The 19,817-nt window shown below is 43.3% G+C and overlaps 1 protein-coding gene across 8 annotated transcripts in view; it reads left to right on the plus strand.

Annotated features, from left to right (window-relative positions):
* The window catches only part of SCAPER (S-phase cyclin A associated protein in the ER), a 190,130-nt gene that overhangs the window by 168,394 nt on the left and 1,919 nt on the right, over nucleotides 1–19,817 (plus strand). For all 8 annotated transcript variants that reach the window (XM_035112173.3, XM_088660809.1, XM_088660808.1 and 5 more), the window contains 2 exons: nucleotides 15,679–15,870; nucleotides 19,579–19,630. In XM_035112173.3, coding sequence (XP_034968064.2) covers nucleotides 15,679–15,870; nucleotides 19,579–19,630 — 244 coding nt within the window. The remainder of the gene's footprint in view (nucleotides 1–15,678; nucleotides 15,871–19,578; nucleotides 19,631–19,817) is intronic.

The raw sequence follows: 19,817 nt of genomic DNA on the forward strand, positions 1-19,817 counted from the left end.
TATAACTGGAGAACCGGGGGGGGGGATATTTCTCTCTTTGTGTGTGCATGTCCATTTCCAAACTTTTTTCTCCTTCCTTCCCTCCCTTCCCCCTTTGGCTGTATATTTTCTTACATCTGTTACCTATCTATATACCGTTTTTCTTAGAACTAGTTTATCTGTTTTAAATGCAGGGCTGTTTATCCTTTTAATTTTATTAAGATGGCTATCTAAACAACGTTTAAAAGGTGTCACAGTTTTCATTGCTTTACAGGCTTAGGCTGCAATCCCACCCCTTTTAAGGCCATTTGAAGTCAGTGAAAATTAGGAACACCTACTTGTACACAAAAACAGCCTGCACATACTGTTGCGTGCAGGATTGCGATCTTTAACTGGAGTCCCAAACACACTCACTGGGAATGCCAAGTTCTACAGAAATTCATTTGGTCCTTTCAATACTGGTTTTCTTTGTTTGTTTTTACAATGGTTTTTAAAAATGTGGAAGTGGTAAATAAATCAATATTACTCACTATGGCAGGGGAGATCTGTTATTATGATAGTCCTCATTTTTAAATGAAAAAAGTGCAATACCAGTCATGGAGTGGGGCTGAATTGGATCAGGATTGCAGCACAAAGGAAGGGAGGTTTATTCCTTTCCCCTCATGCTGCTTTCCTAGTTAAAATTGCACACATACACACAATGCCTGTATTTAGCCCTAAAGCACCCTTGTATGGGTGTCCATGTTCCTCCTAACCTAGGGGCCAAACAGCGACTGGGGGTAATGTACACAAATTTAATGGGAATAGTGATACTGGAATAAGGATTCATCCTCTTTCTCCTGGTGCTATGGGCTAGTCCAATTATTATTTAAAATATTACTGATATTAGTTTGTTTTTTCTTGTAGGCGTGCTTAGGATACTGCTTTCAGTGCACAGAGCCTGCAGGTTAGATGAGCAAAAAGATGTGCATTTCAGTGTATTTATAGATAGCTATTTCTTTTTTGTGACTTACCGTATTGGCCTGAATATAAGCCACACCCGAATATAAGACACACCTTTAAAATTGGAAGGGGAAAAGAAAATATACCCAAATATAAGCTGCTCCCTTCCTCGCTGCTTCTGGCTGCATTCGGGGGGGGGGGGGATACTGCATTGCCGGTGGCCTTTACCCTTCCTCACTCTCCCCCTTCCCGGGGAACTACGCACAGGGCGGACACTGCTTTGCCCCATGCTCCTGGCTACATACCCTAAGGTCGCGAATATAAGCTGCACTTTAACTTTTCGCGGTTGGAATTTGGGGGGAAAGTGAGGCTTATATTTGGGCCAATATGGTAATATAATATTTTTTTGGAAGGTGGAATTAAGTTTGAAAATAAGCTTGACTTTTCAACTGCATGCTCTCTCAGCGGCATTCAATTTGAAGTCTTGCCTTTTTCAAAATACTGAGCACAAGGGAAAAAATGTAAACCAGCATTCAGTTTTTTAAATGATCTTTTAAACTCATGAAATAGTACAATTGCCAGTTCTGTGAAACTCAGCATGGGGGCGGGGGGTGGGGGTGGAGAGACAAGATAAATAGTAGATGAAAACTAAGAACTCTCCCCGCCCGGAAAATCAGAGCTTTCCGAATGGTGGAGCCAGAGAAATGGGAAGGTACAGAGCTTGACCTAAGCAGTGACATGCCCTTCTGATTAAACACTTACAGTCTGGGATTTGTTTATAGAGTAGCAAAGAAATAAGGCAGATCTGACTTGAGAGGGACATACTCAAGAAACAACTTCTTTTATAGTTATAAATAGTCTCCCATAGACTCTAGCATTTTAATTGTTAAATGGAGTTTTGTGCCATTAGAAACAATATACTGCTGAAGTTCAGTTCCTGTTGCTTTGAAACTCTTTCACTCCCTGGTATGACTGTCTTTGAAATGGTCCTCCTGATACAATGGCATCTTGTCTACAGGATCTAAGGATTCTAAAATATAGGAGAACTTTCTTCAGTAGTGCTTCAGAATGGTACAGTGGTGCCTCGCTAGACGAATTTAATTCGTTCCAGGACTCAATTCGTCCTACGAAAAATTCGTCTAGCGTGTCCCGGTTTCCCATAGGAATGCATTGAAACTTAATCAATGTGTTCCTATGGGCTCCGGGGGACTGGCAGCAGGGAAGGCAGGCAGGCAGGCGCTGTCACACGAAGATCGGCGGGCGCTGCTTGCCGGGGCTTGTCAACCCCGGCAAGCAGCGCCTGCCTCTCTTCAGCTCCAGGGGACAGAGCCGAAAATCGGCAGGCGCTGCTTGCCAGGGTTGACAAGCCCTGGCAAGCAGCGCCCGCCGATCTTCGTGTGACAGGCGGGGTGGGGGAAAGGCGCCTGTCACACAGAGGGGATCATACGGGGCTTGAGAAGCCCTGTACGATCCCCGATGTGTTGGGAGGGGTGGGGGGAAGCGGAGGAAAGATCCTGCGCTTTCCCCCCACCCCGCCTGCGCTTCGGCTTCCTCGGCGAAGACAAGCAGGCGGGCTGTCTGCCTGCTTGCCTTCACCGAGGAAGCGGGCAGAAGCGGAGGAATGATCCATTCCTCTGCTTCTCCCCCCACCGTCTGGCACACAGCTGCTTGCCTCGGCAGCCGCCGCCTGGCTTCCCCTTGGCTCGGGGAAGCCTTACAGCGGCTTCTTTCCTCGCTACAGCTGGTTCCCCTTTGTGTTCCGCTGGTCTCTGCCGGTTACCCCTCACCACTCGTGGCAACTGGCAGAGACCAGCGGAACACAAAGGGGAACCAGCTGTAGCGCGGAAAGAAGGCAAAGGAAAATCAGCTGACAGGCGCTGACAGCTGCTCTTCCTTTGCCTCTTCCCTGCTAGACAAATGCCTTTTGGGATTCCGATCAGAGGTTGACTCGCAGCCGCTCCGTCTTTTTATGGCCACGCTTCGCAAGACGAAGCGACGGCCATAGAAAACCTCGTCGTCTTGCAAGGCAATCTCCGATTGCAAAACCCTTTCGTCTAGCGAAAATTTTGTCTAGCAGGGCATTCGTCTAGCGAGGCACCACTGTATATGTTGACATGATGGTCACGCTAAAACATTGGTTCCAGCGCTGCCACTTTGCTTTTGGCACAGGCTAAGGCAGGCTTCCTCAACCTCGGCCCTCCAGATGTTTTTGGCTTACAACTCCCATGATCCCTAGCTAGCAGGACCAGTGGTCAGGGATGCTGGGAATTGTAGTCTCAAAAAATCTGGAGGGCCGAAGTTGAGGAAGCCTGGGCTAAGGAGTTAATCCACCCATCACTGCTATCTCATCCAGGGTGTTCAGCTGATTATGATGTGACTTGCCCCTTATGGGTCAAAATAAGCTGGTGACAGCAAAGACCACAGAATTTCTAGTGACTACCATAAAAATAATGGCCATGATTATGAGTTTTATTTTTTTTAATATATATTGCAGTTTTATCTGCATAATTGTGTTTTTGTGTCTGTGCTCTCTGCACAAATTGCAGTGGCTGGTGATTGCTGCAAATTCTCTGTCTATCTATCTATCTATATCCTTTATTCAGCCAGTATGTGGAAAAGGAAATAGTCAGAATCCCCAAACTCCTCACTGGGAGTTCAACAGCTGAACTGTTCCTAATGGTCGTGTTCCCATTTGTATGGCAGGATTTGAGAGTGGCTGCCAGTGGCCTTTTAGATCCATTAGCTTTTTTTAGCCTGAGCATCCCTAAGAGACTAGCATCTGGATAGGGAATAAATAGCTGCAAAAGAGCACAGTCGAGTAGAAGAGAGCGTGTTTTGGCACTTTATTCAACATAGAATTCAACTCCGGTGCAAAGAATATGTTTCTGCAGCATTTAGTTCAATCCCCCCAAGAATCAACAGCTATACCACATGAAATAAGTTGAAACTGCTGGTATAGAAATGTTCAATGTCTCCAGTAGGGATTTTCCTTTTTGAATATAAAAGTTAGAAAAACAGACAGCAGACGGAACCAGTTGCATCTACTGAAGGACCACTTTCTCCCATACAAAGCTGCTCAGCCATCAAGTTCTTCAAATGACCTCCTCCAGGTGCCCCTCCTTCAAGGGTTAGGTCAGGGTTAGGCAACCTAAGGCCCGGGGGCCGGATGCGGCCCAATCACCTTCTCAATCCGGCCTGCAGATGGTCTGGGAATCAGCATGTTTTTACATGAGTAGAATGTGCCCTTTGATTTAAAATGCATCTCTGGGTTATTTGTGGGGCATAGGAATTCGTTCATATATTTTTTTAGAATATAGTCCGGCCCACCACATGGTCTGAGGGATGGTGGACCGCCCATGGCTGAAAAAGGTTGCTGGCCCCTGAGTTAGGTGGATGAATACCAGAGAGATGCCTTTTCTGTGAAAGTACCCCATTGTGGAATTATTTCCTTCGGCAAATTCGACCAGCACCACCATTTATAACTTTTAGGCACCCAGCGAATTACTCTGCTGTAGCTGTTTAATTGATAACTACAAAAGATAATGAGAATACTGAAATAACAGTGGGAACATTTTTTCTATCGTCTGTTTGAAGAGAAAACAAATTCTCATTCTCAAAATGCCCTTTGAACCTTACCAAGTATGTATGTTTAGTTAGAGTGTCCAACGCTCATCTTTAGTCCACTGTCTGTATTTCTTTTTGCTAGAGATCTCCATTCCAGCAGTTTTTCTCTTTGACATCTGGTAGGAGGGCATTCCAAGGGCGGGTGCCACAACCGAGAAGGCCCACCATATTTATAATCCACATCTTATACAAACCTGAATCTAACGGAACTCAGCCCATTGTATCTGTAGTGATAACCTCCTCCCAACAAATAAAAGCTTACATTGTTGTACAGCTCCCAGTGCCATCATGGTTGGACATGGATAAAAATCCAAGTAACGAAAGAGAAATGACAGTCACAGAGAGAACCAACCTATATGCTCTGCCATCTGCATTTGAGGATGTATGGCTCCAACAATTACCTGTACCTTAACTCTCAGCCCTGTCCACATTACAAATTACTGGACTCAACCACAACAGACCTTCCAACGTATGTGTTGTGGGGGGTTTTGTCTGGATCTAGCAGAGGCAATAGAATTGCTATTGGTGATTTCATACTTAGAAGTTTCATCCTGTGCCATGTATTGACATTAGATTAAATTAATGTTTTTGTGCTTCCTCTTCTGACACCAGACTCTTGCCGCTGCCAACTGTTGAAATACTTTTTTTCATAGATCATCTGGCTTTTGACGGCTAATTATTACATTTCAATTAATATACACATTGCAACTCTGCAAGTGCTTTTTGAGGAATCAGAAGACAGCGGATATACTCGGAATGGATTCCATTCCATAACAGTTCTGCATGTGTTCATTCATAAGTCTATTCCGTCCCATTTCAGCATTTATGTGGGTGTGGGTGTGGTAAAACTGTGTGAAAGCTGTATCTAAATTCATAATTAGGAAATTTATCTCAAAGTAGCATTTAAATCCACATTTTTATCTAAATGTGCACTTTTTGAACTGCATTTTATCCTAAAATACCCTATTTTATGCACTTTTTAAACTGGGAAATGTGTTGCAAAATTTGAAGAAATACAAAATCCTTATTTTCTATGTATTAATTAATCAGGGAGATGTGAATTAGATCAATATTCTTAAAAAATAAGGCCACATTTGACTCTCTTAAAAATCTCCAGCCTCAGAGAAAGGTGACGGAAAAAAGTGTTCCCTTGTCTGCAGCTCTTCACCTTCATCACATCATTCATATCATTGATACATGTGCGCAAAAATGCTAGCAGAAGCGTTATAAAGATAAATAATCTTGTGGTCTTCACCACTTTTTCCAGAAGGATAGGGCATTAAAAATATTCATGCTACAATCCCTAAGCATAATTACCGTACATGCTTTCTTCTTATAAAGTACAGCTCATTAGCATAATCCTTAGTATGCCTACTCAGAAGTAAGTGTCTTTAAGTTCAGTGGAGACACAAGTGGTGTTGTGGTCTAAACCACTGAGCCACTTGGGCTTGCCGATCAGAAGGTTGGCAGTTCAAATTCCCATGACAGTGGCGAGTTCCCGTTGCTCTGTCCCAGCTCCTGGCAACCAAGCAGTTTGAAAGCACATAGAATCATAGAATCATAGAATCATAGAATCATAGAGTTGGAAGAGACCACAAGGGCCATCCAGTCCAACCCCCTGCCAAGCAGGAAACACCATCAAAGCATTCCTGACAGATGGCTGTCAAGCCTCTGCTTAAAGACCTCCAAAGAAGGAGACTCCACCACACTCCTTGGCAGCAAATTCCACTGCCGAACAGCTCTTACTGTCAGGAAGTTCTTCCTAATGTTTAGGTGGAATTTTCTTTCTTGTAGTTTGAATCCGTTGCTCCGTGTCCGCTTCTCTGGAGCAGCAGAAAACAACCTTTCTCCCTCCTTTATATGACATCCTTTTATATATTTGAACATGGTTATCATATCACCCCTTAACCTTCTCTTCTCCAGGCTAAACATACCCAGCTCCCTAAGCCGTTCCTCATAAGGCATCGTTTCCAGGCCTTTGACCATTTTGGTTGCCCTCTTCTGGACACGTTCCAGCTTATCAGTATCCTTCTTGAACTGTGGTGCCCAGAACTGGACACAATACTCCAGGTGAGGTCTGACCAGAGCAGAATACAGTGGTACTATTACTTCCCTTGATCTAGATGCTATACTCCTATTGATGCAGCCCAGAATTGCATTGGCTTTTTTAGCTGCTGCATCACACTGCTGACTCATGTCAAGTTTGTGGTCAACCAAAACTCCTAGATCCTTTTCACATGTACTGCTCTCAAGCCAGGTGTCTCCCATCCTGTATCTGTGCCTTTCATTTTTTTGCCCAAGTGTGCCCATTTTTTTGCCCAAGTAGATGAATAGTAGCGCTGTGACAGGAAGGTAAATGCGTTTCTGTACGCTCTGGCTTCCGACACTGTGTCCCGTTGCACCAGAAGTGGCTTAGTCCTGCTGGCCACATGACCCAGAAAAGCTGTCTGTGGACAAACGCCAGCACCCTCAGCCAGTAAAGCGAGATGAGTGCCGCATCCCATAGTCGCCTTCAACTGCACTTAACCGTCCAGGGGTCCTTCACCTTTTACCTTTACCTAAGTCAGCCTGGATAGGTCAGTTGGTTACAGTGTGGTGCTGATAACGCCAAGGTTGCAGGTTCAATCTCCATAGGAGACAGCTGCCTATTCTTGCATTGCAGATGTTGGACTAGATGATCCTCAGGGCCTTTTCCAACTCTACAATTCTTTGATTCTATAATTCTATGAATTGAGGAAATGTATATAGGATTGCACCTTACCTGATAGTTGATTTATATGTGCCATTAATGTGTGAGGCACTTCACAAAGTACAAGAGAACAGATTTCTGCCCCAAGCAGCTTATACTTAGAATTTCAATACAGGAAAGGCAACAGGAAAAGAGAAAGGAGGCAGAGATAGAATAAACAGGCGCTCGATTTGTTTATTTGTGTTTTAGACCTTATCGCATGGCATCTTACAAAATGTTTCAAATTACAGTAAAATGCATTAGAATAAGAAGATAAAACATGCAGAACTCAAAAGGACTAAAAGACCTGGAAAAATAAAATGGCCTTTGCCTAGTACCAAAATGACATCCAGGTGACCTGGAAGGAGTATTCCCTGTAACTAATCGCTGCACCCAAAGAAGATAGTCACTTCACTGACCTTAATTTGCAAGTAGATTTTCTAGAAAGAGCCATAGCTGCCAAGTTATCCCCTTTTTTAAGGGATTTTCCCTTATGCTGAATAGGCTTCCTCGCGAGAAAAGGGAAAACTTGGCAGCTATGGAAAGAGCACAGCTGGAGATTATTCTCACTCACTGCTTCAACCTGCTCAGATCTGGTGAGTGAGAGAACCTTCTCCTGCTACCTATAGTCTTTCCTTTAGTCTTTCGCAGATGGGCCGAGTACAAGATACTCTGATAGAACCAGCTGGAGTTGCAGCGCTAGCTATCTACTAAAGGCTGAAACGAGGGACGGTTATCTGGTATCTCTCCAGGACTGAGATGAAACATTCAGGGCTAAATGGAGGGGGGAGAGAGAGAGATTGAATTAAGCATTCTTAGCTTCCCAGTCCCACCAGGGTGGCTAACAAGCCATATTTGGTGGGGGGGGTTAATTTTACTGAACCAAAATAAAAGTGAGCCACACAGAGGAGTAATAGTAATTATTATTGCTTTTTTGAGGGAGGAATAGTTTTGTTTTGTGCATTCTGCATTATTGGCTATGAAACATCCATAAAACAGTAAGTTATAAATTAGTAAACAAATTAAAGGAAAGCCTCAGAGATTATAACAAATTGCACCAAACAGCATTAGCTGCAATAATTGAATTATTTTTACCATTATGAATAATAATAAACCCAAAGTAATAATGATGTGCCAATAGCAAAACCAAAAAGGGAAGACATTTGTAAGAGGTTCTGCAAGCCATAGGTCCAGTAGAACAGAACAAAATGCTCCAACATCAATGGAGAGGGAGTGCCTGAAAGAGGAGTGTTTTGCATGTGTTCAAATTTAATAATAATAATAATTTTATTATTTATAGCCCGCCCATCTGGCTGGGTTTCCAAATGGTTTTCCAAAACCCCATGCTGAATTGTGTTGTCAGAAGTATACTAGATATTACCAAGGCGTGTGTGACTGTGGCTAATATGTAACTGCATGTATTTATTTATGTATTGATTTATTTTTATTTAAAACATTTATTCAAAAGTTACTATGCGACTTTGTCCAGCTTTGTGTTGATCAGTTTAACACCTGAAACCCAGCTCAGTGCTATCCAAAGACACATCGTAGATGGGCCCTTGTTTATAAATAAGGATGAGCAAATGAACTTATTTATATTTCATGTCAGTTTCAAATGCACTCAACCAAGGGTCCATTTCATCCCAATTTTGGCACATTAAAAAAAGGGAAAAATGCATTTAAATTATACATACATTATGAATTTTTATATGCATTCTTTCTCTAGACTATGGGTGTCAACCGCTGACAGTAGTTCTGGAGCCTGCGATTGGCCAAGGGTCAAAACCAGGGGCGGGGCTGCAGGCGGAGTCCGGGGCGCTGGAGCCGCGCTGACAGCCTTGGCCAGGGAATTTCAATTTCGAATGAGGCTGAGGGAGGCAGTGGCACAGCGGCCAGATGGGGAAGTGAGATGCAGGAGGAGGAAGCCCGCCGAGGAGGTATGAAAGCCCTACAGGCGCCGCCGGCAAAGTTGGTGCCGGGACGGAGCAGCGCTGGATTTTTTTTGGCGGGCTTTGCTGTTGTCTCCGAGAGCGAGTGAGGCGGCACTGGGGAGCCGCCGCCCGCCGCTTCCCTTCCTCTCCTCGGCTGCATCCGGGAGGTGGGCGAGCGAGCGGGCGAAAGGGGCGCGAAGTGAGCCTGAGGGCGAAGTAGGCGAAGCGCAACAGCCGCTCTCTTGATGGAGCCGGGTTTCTCTTCCCTCTTTCCCCGTTTTCTCCTCATAGACACTCGGGAGGGTGCCTGGCTTTTGCTCTGCCCCCCACCCCCGAGCCACCCTTTGGCTTCTCAGTTCCGGCGGAGCTGCTCCCCGGGGGGCGGCCGGGAGGGAGGCGGCGACGACGGCACGGGTTCCTGCTCTTCCCGCTCTGCCGCCGCCTCCTCTCAGCCCCTCATGATGTAGGGCTCCAGATGGAGTCGCCTCGCGGTTTGAGTAGGTGGGAGGGGAATTTTTTTGGGGGGAGGGAGGTTTTCAAGCCTCCTCTGCCTGCAGTCCCGGTAGGGAGAGGCGGCGGCGAAGACAACAACAGCGCAGGTGGGGGGAAGAGCAGCTCTGAGGCGAAGATGCACGTCCGCTGGGGCTGCTGCCGCCTTCCTCCTCGGGAAATCCGCTGCCCTCCCTCAGTGCGAGGGGAAGGGACTCTGGCGCTGAGGAGGGAGGATGCAAAAGCAAAGCAGGGAGTTGGCGCTGCACCGCATGTTCCTGCCCCTCTCCAAAGCATGGGGTGGGTTGCAGCGTGTGGCATCCTGCCTAGCGGAGTTTGGGTGTGTGCAGGGCGGGAGAGGGAAGCCCTCTTTCCATCTGCAGGTTTTTAATCCCAGCAGTGGCTTTCTCCTTCCTGCCGAAGGTTTAGTTGAGCCCCCCCCCCCCGAAGCCGTTGATCCCCACCTTTTGTTCAAATTTCCCTCGTTTACACACGCGCCACGACGCAGGAATGTGATCCGCGTGGGGGCGGGATTGAGCTTACATTATTACAAAAAACAGCAATAATTGAATGCAGTGACAATAATTTATGATAATAAAGAGTGGACACATAGTCCTACAGACACAACCGGCCCTTTGAGGGTGACCAAACTGCTGGTGCGGCCCCCGATGAATTTGAGTTTGACACCCCTGCTCTAGACAATGCATTGTGTATGCTTTTCATTTTATTTTCCTGTAAAATGTGCATTTTTGTCAGCATATTTTGAACCAAAATGGTATTGCAATATTCAAAGAAATATGTAATCCAATTGACAGCTGTATTCTGGCTTCACATAGAAGTCTGGGACTGGTGAATTAAGTTTTTTCATTCAGGGGTGGACCTTGGTAATATGCAACCCTATGTGAGGCCAACTTTTGACACCCTTCCCCCAGTCCTTGCTGTGCTAAATTAACCTGGGATTTGGGAAGGAGGTGTGAGACTCTGGCAGTGTGCTAGATCCCTCCTACCTCCTTTCCAAACCCTGGTAAACACTTGCCTGGCTTTGGAAATGAGACCAGAGAGGTTTGGGGTTGTCAAGAGGCTGTCAGAGCTGCCATGCCTTCTTCCCAAAACCGGGCAAGCACTTTAAGAAGGCACCCTCCTCAGCTGCGTGCCCAGTGCTGCTACAGTGCTTGTGCTGCCCTAAATCCGCCTCTGGTTAATTCTAAGAATTCCTCTTCCATCCCTGCTTACATGCTTCCAGTCTAAGGACAAGAAGCAATAGGAATGGGGAAGGGAAGGGACACGGATGAAGGGCAAAGATAATTCCAGGAAGTTCTGGGAAGCAAGATAAGGCTTAAATACCATTGTGGGAGCCCATTGGCTGTCATGGGAGAGCATTCCTATGCTACGGTAGGGAGCAGCCAAAGAGAAATGGCAGAAGTGGAAAATGGAAACAGAGATGCAGTGCTTTGAACATAAATTCATGGCAGAGGAACAAAGAAAACCATAGAATACATGAAGGGAAGAGGAGGTTGATTCTAAATTCTATGATTTAGAATATTACTGTAGGTACTGGAACTGCAAGCCATATGGGGCCATGTAATCTAGTGGAGTGGGGTGGATGCATGTGCAATAATTGTTTAAGAACAGGGTCAAATGTGATCCCGGAAAACAAAGAAGAGGAGGCATTGCTAACTCTGGGGCAACTACTGCAAAGTGTGTCTACAAGCTATTCTTTTAACCCTGTCATTCTCAAAGGACTGCATAAATATACTTGAACCAGTGCCATGAAAAGAATATAACTTGCAGTTATGCAGAAACATCCATCATGACCCATTGGCACTGATTTTGTAGTATATCTGAATCTCCAGTTTGGCTGCTCCCTTTACTCTGATGCAGGCCTCTGAATGATGCCATCCCTCTGGTACCATCAGTATCCAAGATGCCCCAGTGAGAGCTTTAGGTCATGGCTGCAGCGTTGATTTATAATTTTAAAGACACTCCCTGACACAGGACACTACTCAACCCTTTCTTAGGAAATGATAATTTGTTGGCATGCCCTTAGATCCCATGGGCTTGTAAGAACAAAGTTTGAAACTATGATACTAACTGCTGCGTCAGTTTCCGGATTCAGGTTGTGCATGTTACACCAGTTCTCACTTTGTATTTATATTTACAGGTCCCCACCCCACCCCCACAAAGGCAAAATATTTTAAAAGTTGAATCTTCATTTTCAACTTTAAGTAGTTTCTGGTGTAAAGTGCTCGAATTGCTAACACAAACTAGCATGGTCCTTGTTCAATAATGATAAGCAAATTCATTAAGCATCCACAATTCTTGAAAAGTGAGAGGAATCAGTCAGAGTAATTCAGCTTTCTTGGGCCCCTGTGGCCCTCCCTAAAGTACCCGTTGCAACATAGGCATTTGCCCCTACCATGAGGAAGTGATTGAACTTTGCTTTTTTCTCATTGGGTATAACTCAGCCATGCTTTAAATATCACCACTGAAACCAGTGGGTTTAACTTCTAGTAAGAAAAGGCAAACATTAATACTTCACAGTAAGTGGATGCAAAGGATTCCAGAACCCCCATGAACTGGTTGGCAAGTGGCTACTGAGCTAAGTTCAAGATGCTGGGTTTGGAGTGCAAAGCCCTATGCAGCTGGGGACCAGGATGCCTGGCAGATGGTGTTCTGCAGGTGAGGTCCGTTCACACAATGTAGGAATTGGACCTTTAGCACCATGCCACCTGCCCTTCGGAATCCCCTTCAGGCACCATCTCTGTTTTCTTTTTGGCAACTACAGAATAGCTTCCTCTTGCAACAAGCCTTTTAAGTTGATCTCTTTCCCAGTCTGTGTCTTTATTGGAATTGTTTTTTAAGATATAGTGATTGTTCTATCGCTTGTTTGCTGCCCTGGGCTCCTTTGGGAGGAAGAGTGGGATATAAGTATAATAAACAAATTCCCTATCACTTGACTTCCTATCACAGTATCTATCTTTTGCTTCCTGACACCACATTGCTTCCTGACACCACATTACAAAAAAATACAGATAAATAATTCATAATGGCTGGTGAAATAATAAGAAGTGCATTTAGGGGTGAAGGGGGATGTATCTCAGATTTTCTTCTCTCATATGCTCCCTCTTTTCCAGAAACAATCTTGATTCTATCTATCTATCTTATCTATCATATCATCATCATCTGTTCCCTGGTAAATCACCATTCCCTTGCTATTGTGAGTTTTTTTTTTAACTATGTGGAGCTGCCTTTTTAATGTTTTAATATTGGAGTGAGTTGCTATTGCTGCTGTTCTTCAGGCTTCCCTCTCCAGGGTCTTTCAGAGTCAAATCTCTGAAGGCAGATTTGGCCGAACCCCCTCATCTGTTAGAGCTACACATTAGAGAGTTGGGGGCCAGCCACACCCTTATCCACTGGTGACAGCTTCAGCAGCCCCATGCCAGGAGGAGATCGTGAATCTCCATGCAGAGGAGAGCTGCATGTGGACATCCTCTTTCACGGTTCCCAAACATGCGGCCAGGGGAAGGCCTGTCTTGGCAGGTGCGTTGGCAGCAAGGGCTGGGATCACGTGCCCACACAACCCGTTGAGACATGCTTGAAGTGGATGAGAGTGCTCATCTGAAAACAAACACACACCCGAAAGAGAGGTGCATTTAAAAAGCTTGCAGCAGCCAGGAAAAAAGCCTCCAGTGGTGTATATTAGTGTGGTTCTTCTTCCGAAAACAGAGGTGTTAACACACACATGTCCTTATTTTCATCTTGAAAGGTATACTTTGCTTGGTCTTTTTAGTTTCATCTGAGTCCCTACAGTAGAAAGTGAGAATTTGGACCATAATGTGAACTGTAACTCAAGGTACTGTTGAGTCCAAGGCAAGGTGTTTTGGATCAAATGCTACTTTCCCCCCACTCTGGCATGGAATGAGGAAGAGTCGCTGTTTCCATTGCTTTGTTAAGAAGGTTATTGTCCCATTGCATGCTTTGAGCTTTAACAGTTTTAGTAGCCATGTTGGTGCAATAAAACACAAGACCAACAAAAACCAACGCCTTCTTAAACATTAGCTCCAAGTAACGATACTGTCACATTAACCCAGGCTTAAATATGAGACAGAGGGGAAGGTAAAAACATGTTTTCAGGTTGTCTGTGAGCTTGTTTTAGGGAAATGTTACAAATCAAGCCTAGGGTTCAGTAGGTAATGTAATGGAGTTCAGGATTCATAAAAGGAGAAATTTGGGGCATTGTGACGGACTTTTTGTGCTCATCACTTACAGTTGCTGCAGTGTTGTGAATCAGGATGCCTTTTTTAACCATGGGAGTAGTTATTTTCTCCCCTAAAACTACACATTTATAAGGAAATGAAAAATCAAATCCAAAACAATGATTTAAAATACAAAATGGAATGTGCAACATTTGTCAAAATATTGTTTCAAGATAACACTTTTAGTATTTTAATAAGACTTCTGCTTCAATGGGGGTCCCTTCAGGATGTCAGAAGAGTGATGCCTTAAATGCGGTGTGCATGCTCACATATTTGGCTGTCTTTAAAATTCCATTTGGATTTAGGAGAATTAAGGGGTTCCTATCTGTGTTCACTGAAGGGTTTTCAATTTCATTCTGCCTATTGAACTAAAAAATGTGAACTATTACTTTGTTGATCTTGTTCTTGACCTGAACTGCATTACGAACTGAGAATGTGTTCTTAGTGAATTGTTAAAAGTTCTTTGAAAACTTGTAAATCCCCGTAATTTATGTTCCTCTGGTCTCCACCTCTTCTTTTTCCCCTTCTGTTTTTAATTTGAGTACTGTTCTGTCCAAGTGTGCATACCTGTAAAATGCTGGTTTTTCAAAGTACAATTTATGGTTGCAGCCATAGGGTTTTACAGCAGTCCTAAAATTATAATAGATTCCTCTGATGCCAAAAAGCCAAATTTGGGTCAAGCAGCTCTTTTATATTATTATAAAATAATATATAATAAAAATATTGTTATTATTATTATTATTATTATTGTCATCATCATCAACATATCAAGTTTCCCTTGTCTAGCTCTGATGTTGACGATTCTTGCTAAGACATTATGGAAGAAACTAGTAACTTAAGAATTTCTCTGGAAGATGCCATTAGCAGCATCACTCTGTGGCTCAAGATGTGTCCTGTTATAAACCCTACTCACATGACAGCAGTTCCATTTATCTAAACTATTCCCCTTTTAAAGTCTATGGCACTGATAGAAACTCAGATAAAAGAGCAAATGGGAGGATCTTTCTGACTGTGCGTAAGAGTCCCACTGCAGTACAGCATACAGTCTCCTTCCCTTTTTGGTTCTGTGTCGCTCGCAGGCTCCTCTCATCTCCCCCCCCTCCCACACACATCTGGAGAGGCATTTTATAGTAGCAGCTCCCATTTTCTGACCATCTTTGAATCCTGTCTCCTGCCCTCCAATAGCTTGCTTTGCCTGCTGCAGGTATTCATCATCTCTTTGCAATATTTCTGTCTTGTTTATGACACCTTGAGTGAAAAAGTGTAAGGTTTTCATCATTGCTTTAGCATGTCATGTATTGCCTAAAATTAGTTTCTCGGTTATTGTTGTGTTATTATGGTATAAGGGAGATAAGTTAGGGTGCAGCAAGAGGGAGAAATAAAAGAACACCATGGGAAACGGGGTGGGAAGTTGACAAAACAAAATAAAAAAATTATTATGTATTGGAGTGTATATGTGAACTTTATGAAAATTTAATAAAATATAATTGGGGGAAAGATAAAATTAGTTTCTCCTGTGCAGTTACTGTACATGAAAAGAAATTGTGAGGACGACATTTTGAGCTGAAAGTTTTTTGTTTTGTTTTTAATCAAAATGTTCAGCTTGGTTTTCTCTCTGTTAACATTTTTCTATCACCCTTGTGCCTTATTTTGCTATAGCTTCCTCCTTCCAGCTGATCTGGGAAATCTGCCCCTGTTCCTCTAACATTGTGCCGTCTCCATTTTCCAGGTGGTTGTGCAGTCGGGCCGCCATCCCACTGTTCTCCAAAAGCTCTGCCAGCTGCCTTTCCAGTACTTCAGCGATCCTCGCCTAATCAAAGTGCTCTTTCCAACGCTAATAGCTGCTTGTTACAATAACCCCCAGAACAAGATGATCCTGGAGCAGGAGATGAGCTGCGTGTTGCTCGCCACATTCATCCAGGTACGTGGTTTGGTTGTGTGTCTTTGCTTAGCCATTTCTGTGCCTATGAAATAAATATGCATTAACTTACAATAAAACCAGGGTTTCTTTTCTTCTCTCTCCAAAATGAAAGATCTAATGTGTCCAAGAGTTTCTCCCCATAAGGAGCAAACATATGCAGAGTATTTTGGACTCATGTTAATATAAGGTTCCATTTTTATTTAAAATTAGCAGGACTAGTGAAATGTTGAGGAACTTATAGTTAATAATGGATGGGCAAGTTGTTGCAGCCTGCAATCCTATAAGTGTACATTTTTATATAATAAGACTCAAATGTAAAGATAAATGGAAGTACATATATACATAGAGAAACAATGCTTTTTATCACAGATTTTGACTATTGATAGGGTTGGCAACAGTTTATACCGACTATGCTAAATATTCAGAGTTTTTAAAATCTAATTTATGAAAGCAGCCATTTCTGCTTACTTGCACTGTGCATGTTTACGATATCATTCTGCATCCTGTAATTTTATTTTAAAATCAGGTGCTACATACTTACAGTATATTATAGAATTACTATTTTTTTCTAATTTCTGAATGTGCCATGTTTTAGAATTGTTGGAATTAATAGCTGTGGAGTGTTTTTTCCTTCATAGCTGATAGCATATCTCTGCCATTGAGCAAGCCCTCTGCTCATGCCGCTTCTCTCCACCTCAGTGGTGCTTGCAAGGAAGCTGAACTTTAGGGGTTGTGCCTGGACAACTGCAGCCAAATGAAGAAAATTAAGCTTGTTTGTTAATTGATCCAAACAGGCTAAATGCCTGAAGGCTAAATGCATCGTCAGCTTTTAGGTAGCTTCATAGTTTTACTGCTCGAGATATTAGGGCTATAGAAAATTGTAGTATATGCATACATAACTGAAACATTTTAGCTCCTGAAACCTTTTTTTAATGCATAAAACAGCAACAGCTTGCAAAATGGGTTTTTTTAAATGCTTCTGATAGTACTGTTCAGAAGCAGATGCTGCAAGAAGAAAACCCCACCTAGGAGTGCTGGTCCTTATGTGGCCACATAAGGAGTTCTTTGCTTTCCCAAATAAGCAGCTGGCAGTCAACTATTTGATTTGGAAAGTAGATCACGAATAAAATCAAGCTTAATTTTACTGAGCGTTTATTTAGGTACTTCAGCATTTTGATTTCTGGTCTGCCTGAACATATCCAGCTCAGCAGCCTGAAGATATGTTTGTTTCTCCCAGACTTTGGGAGAATGGTTTAGCCATCGGAAACAAAACTCTAATATAGTAATATTAAACAAACAAACAAACAGGCTGTAGAAAATGCAAAAAAAACCTCCCCCACCCCAGATATTGTGAATGAAAAACAGGCATGCATTTGTTCTTAAATTTCAACTTGCTATCATGGGGAGACACAATCTGTGCGCCTTCCTGAGGCAAATATCCTATTTATTTCAGCAGGGAGAGTCCTCCCTCTGTGGGGGAATGTGAGATAGCTGACCCCAGGATTGGAAAATAAATGTTTACCATATGGAAGAAATGGGGGAGGAAAAAATGGTCTGGTTGCATGCATCTGGGGCTGTACAGTATAAACCTGCAGTAAAATACTGAAAACGTATAAATGTCTTATTATTAGTAAAACCTCACCCTCACAACCTTGCTGCTGTATGGCGTCTTTCCTCTCATTGTCTGTGACAACAGCCGTTTTTTCCTTATTGTTTCTAAAACTACTTATATTAAAATAGAAGATTGTATTATTTTAGCAAGAATGTTTGAATTCAGCTTTCACCTGCTGCCTAGGGAATCATTGTCTCTTAGTTACACTTCATAAGGTACATAATCTAAGCATTAAAAGCCCAGAATTGTGGTTCTCCTGTTGACTCCTGAGAACATGAGGTAAAGATGCCTTCACAGGACTGAAATAGGGCAAAAGCACAGTGTGCCATAATTATACCATCCCATCTCAAGGAAGCACTCTTTGTGTCAGAAGTTACTGCCCTGAGCTAATTTGTTGGGTTGGATTCCATTTAAGAATCTATTCCCATAGAATATCTCAAAGCGATTTCACAGTAAGAACATCAACCATTTTTTAAAAATCCACGCGCACAAACAGTGAAAACACAATAATATATTTAAATATTTGTGTCATGTAGAGAAATGATTCATTTTTAGTCCATAATAGCCTTAACCCAGCAGTTCAATCTTTAAACCCCTCAGGACAGTAAGCACTGCCATTTGTTCTCAATTGTTGTATAAGACACTCTTATCGTTTTTGTTGCTGTTTATTTGTTTACAGGTTTATAAATGAATTCACAACCAAAAGCTACCAAAGTAGTGTACAAAAAAAGTACAAAATATTACAGACACATTAAACTAAAAGCACTATTAGCATATCTACAGTTGTACAATTAATATTTCCTAATATGACTGGGTCACACTACAGGTAAAGCCTTGTTATAAGTCTTCAGTATCCACCTAAATATCAAGACAGTAGGAGCTCATCTAATTTAAGTTGGTAACTAATTCCAGATGACTTAGAGCTGCAACCCTTCGGCACCTGGTTTTAGTGCATGCCAGACCCGACCACTGGGGCTTGTGGTATGACCAGCAGTGCCCCATATGAGGAGAATGGTTATGAGCCAGGAAAGTGACCTGGTATCAGTTGTTGTTGCTGCTGCTGCTGCTGTTGTAACTGATATTAATTGATCAGAAACTCTGGAGAATGGCTGCCAGTCAGTGTTGGCCACCCTGCACTAGGTGGACCAGTGGTCTGACTGCGTATACAGCAGCAACATGCTGTATACTGTTACCACTGCAAACATTTTAAAGCAGTTTGTTGTTGATTATCTCTTTCCAAGCTGTTGTTTCCTGCAGCACCACTGAGACCTTTTCAGTCACTCCACAAATACATAGACTCATAGAATGATAAGGTCCTCTAGTCCAACCCCCTGCAATGCAGGAATCTCAGTGGAAGCATCCCTGGCAGATAGCCATCCAACCTCTGCTTAAAAACCTCCACCTCCCAAGGGAGACAGTTCCAGTTGTTTTCGTAAATTGTGTTGAGAAACAGAGCTGAGAAGTCTTACAGTAGAACTTCTCTTTGTGATTCAGGCCTGCTGCATTGTACACCAGCCAGGAAAATCACATTTGTATGGTGTACCTTGGTAATAGCCAATGTTTGTCATACCTACTGAAATCAGTGGACTTAGAAGAAGAAGAGAAGAAGAGTTTGGATTTGATATCCCACTTTATCAAAGGAATCTCAAAGTGGCTAACATTCTCCTTTCCCTTCCTCCCCCACAACAAACACTCTGTGAGGTGGGTGGGGCTGAGAGACTTCAGAGAAGTGTAACTAGCCCAAGGTCACCCAGCAGCTGCATGTGGAGGAGCGGGGACGCGAACCCGGTTCACCAGATTACGAGTCCACCGCTCTTAACCACTATACCACATTGGCTCTCTTAGTTGAATGTCCTCCAGCGTGATGACTTTGCATCCTACCTTCAGTGCTGGAGGCTGCACTCCTCTGATCCTCAGCTGCTGGGAACCACAAGTGGGGAGAGAGAGCACTGTTACACTCAGGTCTTGCTTGCAGGCTTCCCTTGGACATTGACTTGGCCCCTGTGAGGACATCACTCTTTTTAAAAATTGCGTGAGAGGGTGGTGTTTGATCTCCCATCTGTGGTACTGAACATTGTTGGGTTTTGTTTCTGTAGGATTCCACACAAAGTTCAAGCCAGACAGATAACCAGTCTTCCCAACAAAGGGGTAAGTATAATATGGCCCATTTAGAATTACATAGCAATTGTGCCTTGTAGCTTTTAGGAGGCAAACAGACCAAAGTGTTGATTGCATCCTGCTCATCATGGATCATGTAGCCTCTGCCCTTGAGGGAAAGTCATTGCCTTCTGAAAGAACCTGGGAGAACTCTTCATAAAGGGATTGTCAGCCAAAT

The sequence above is a fragment of the Zootoca vivipara genome, chromosome Z1 (assembly GCF_965207765.1).
Source record: "Zootoca vivipara chromosome Z1, rZooViv2.hap1.1, whole genome shotgun sequence".
NCBI lineage: Eukaryota > Metazoa > Chordata > Lepidosauria > Squamata > Lacertidae > Zootoca > Zootoca vivipara.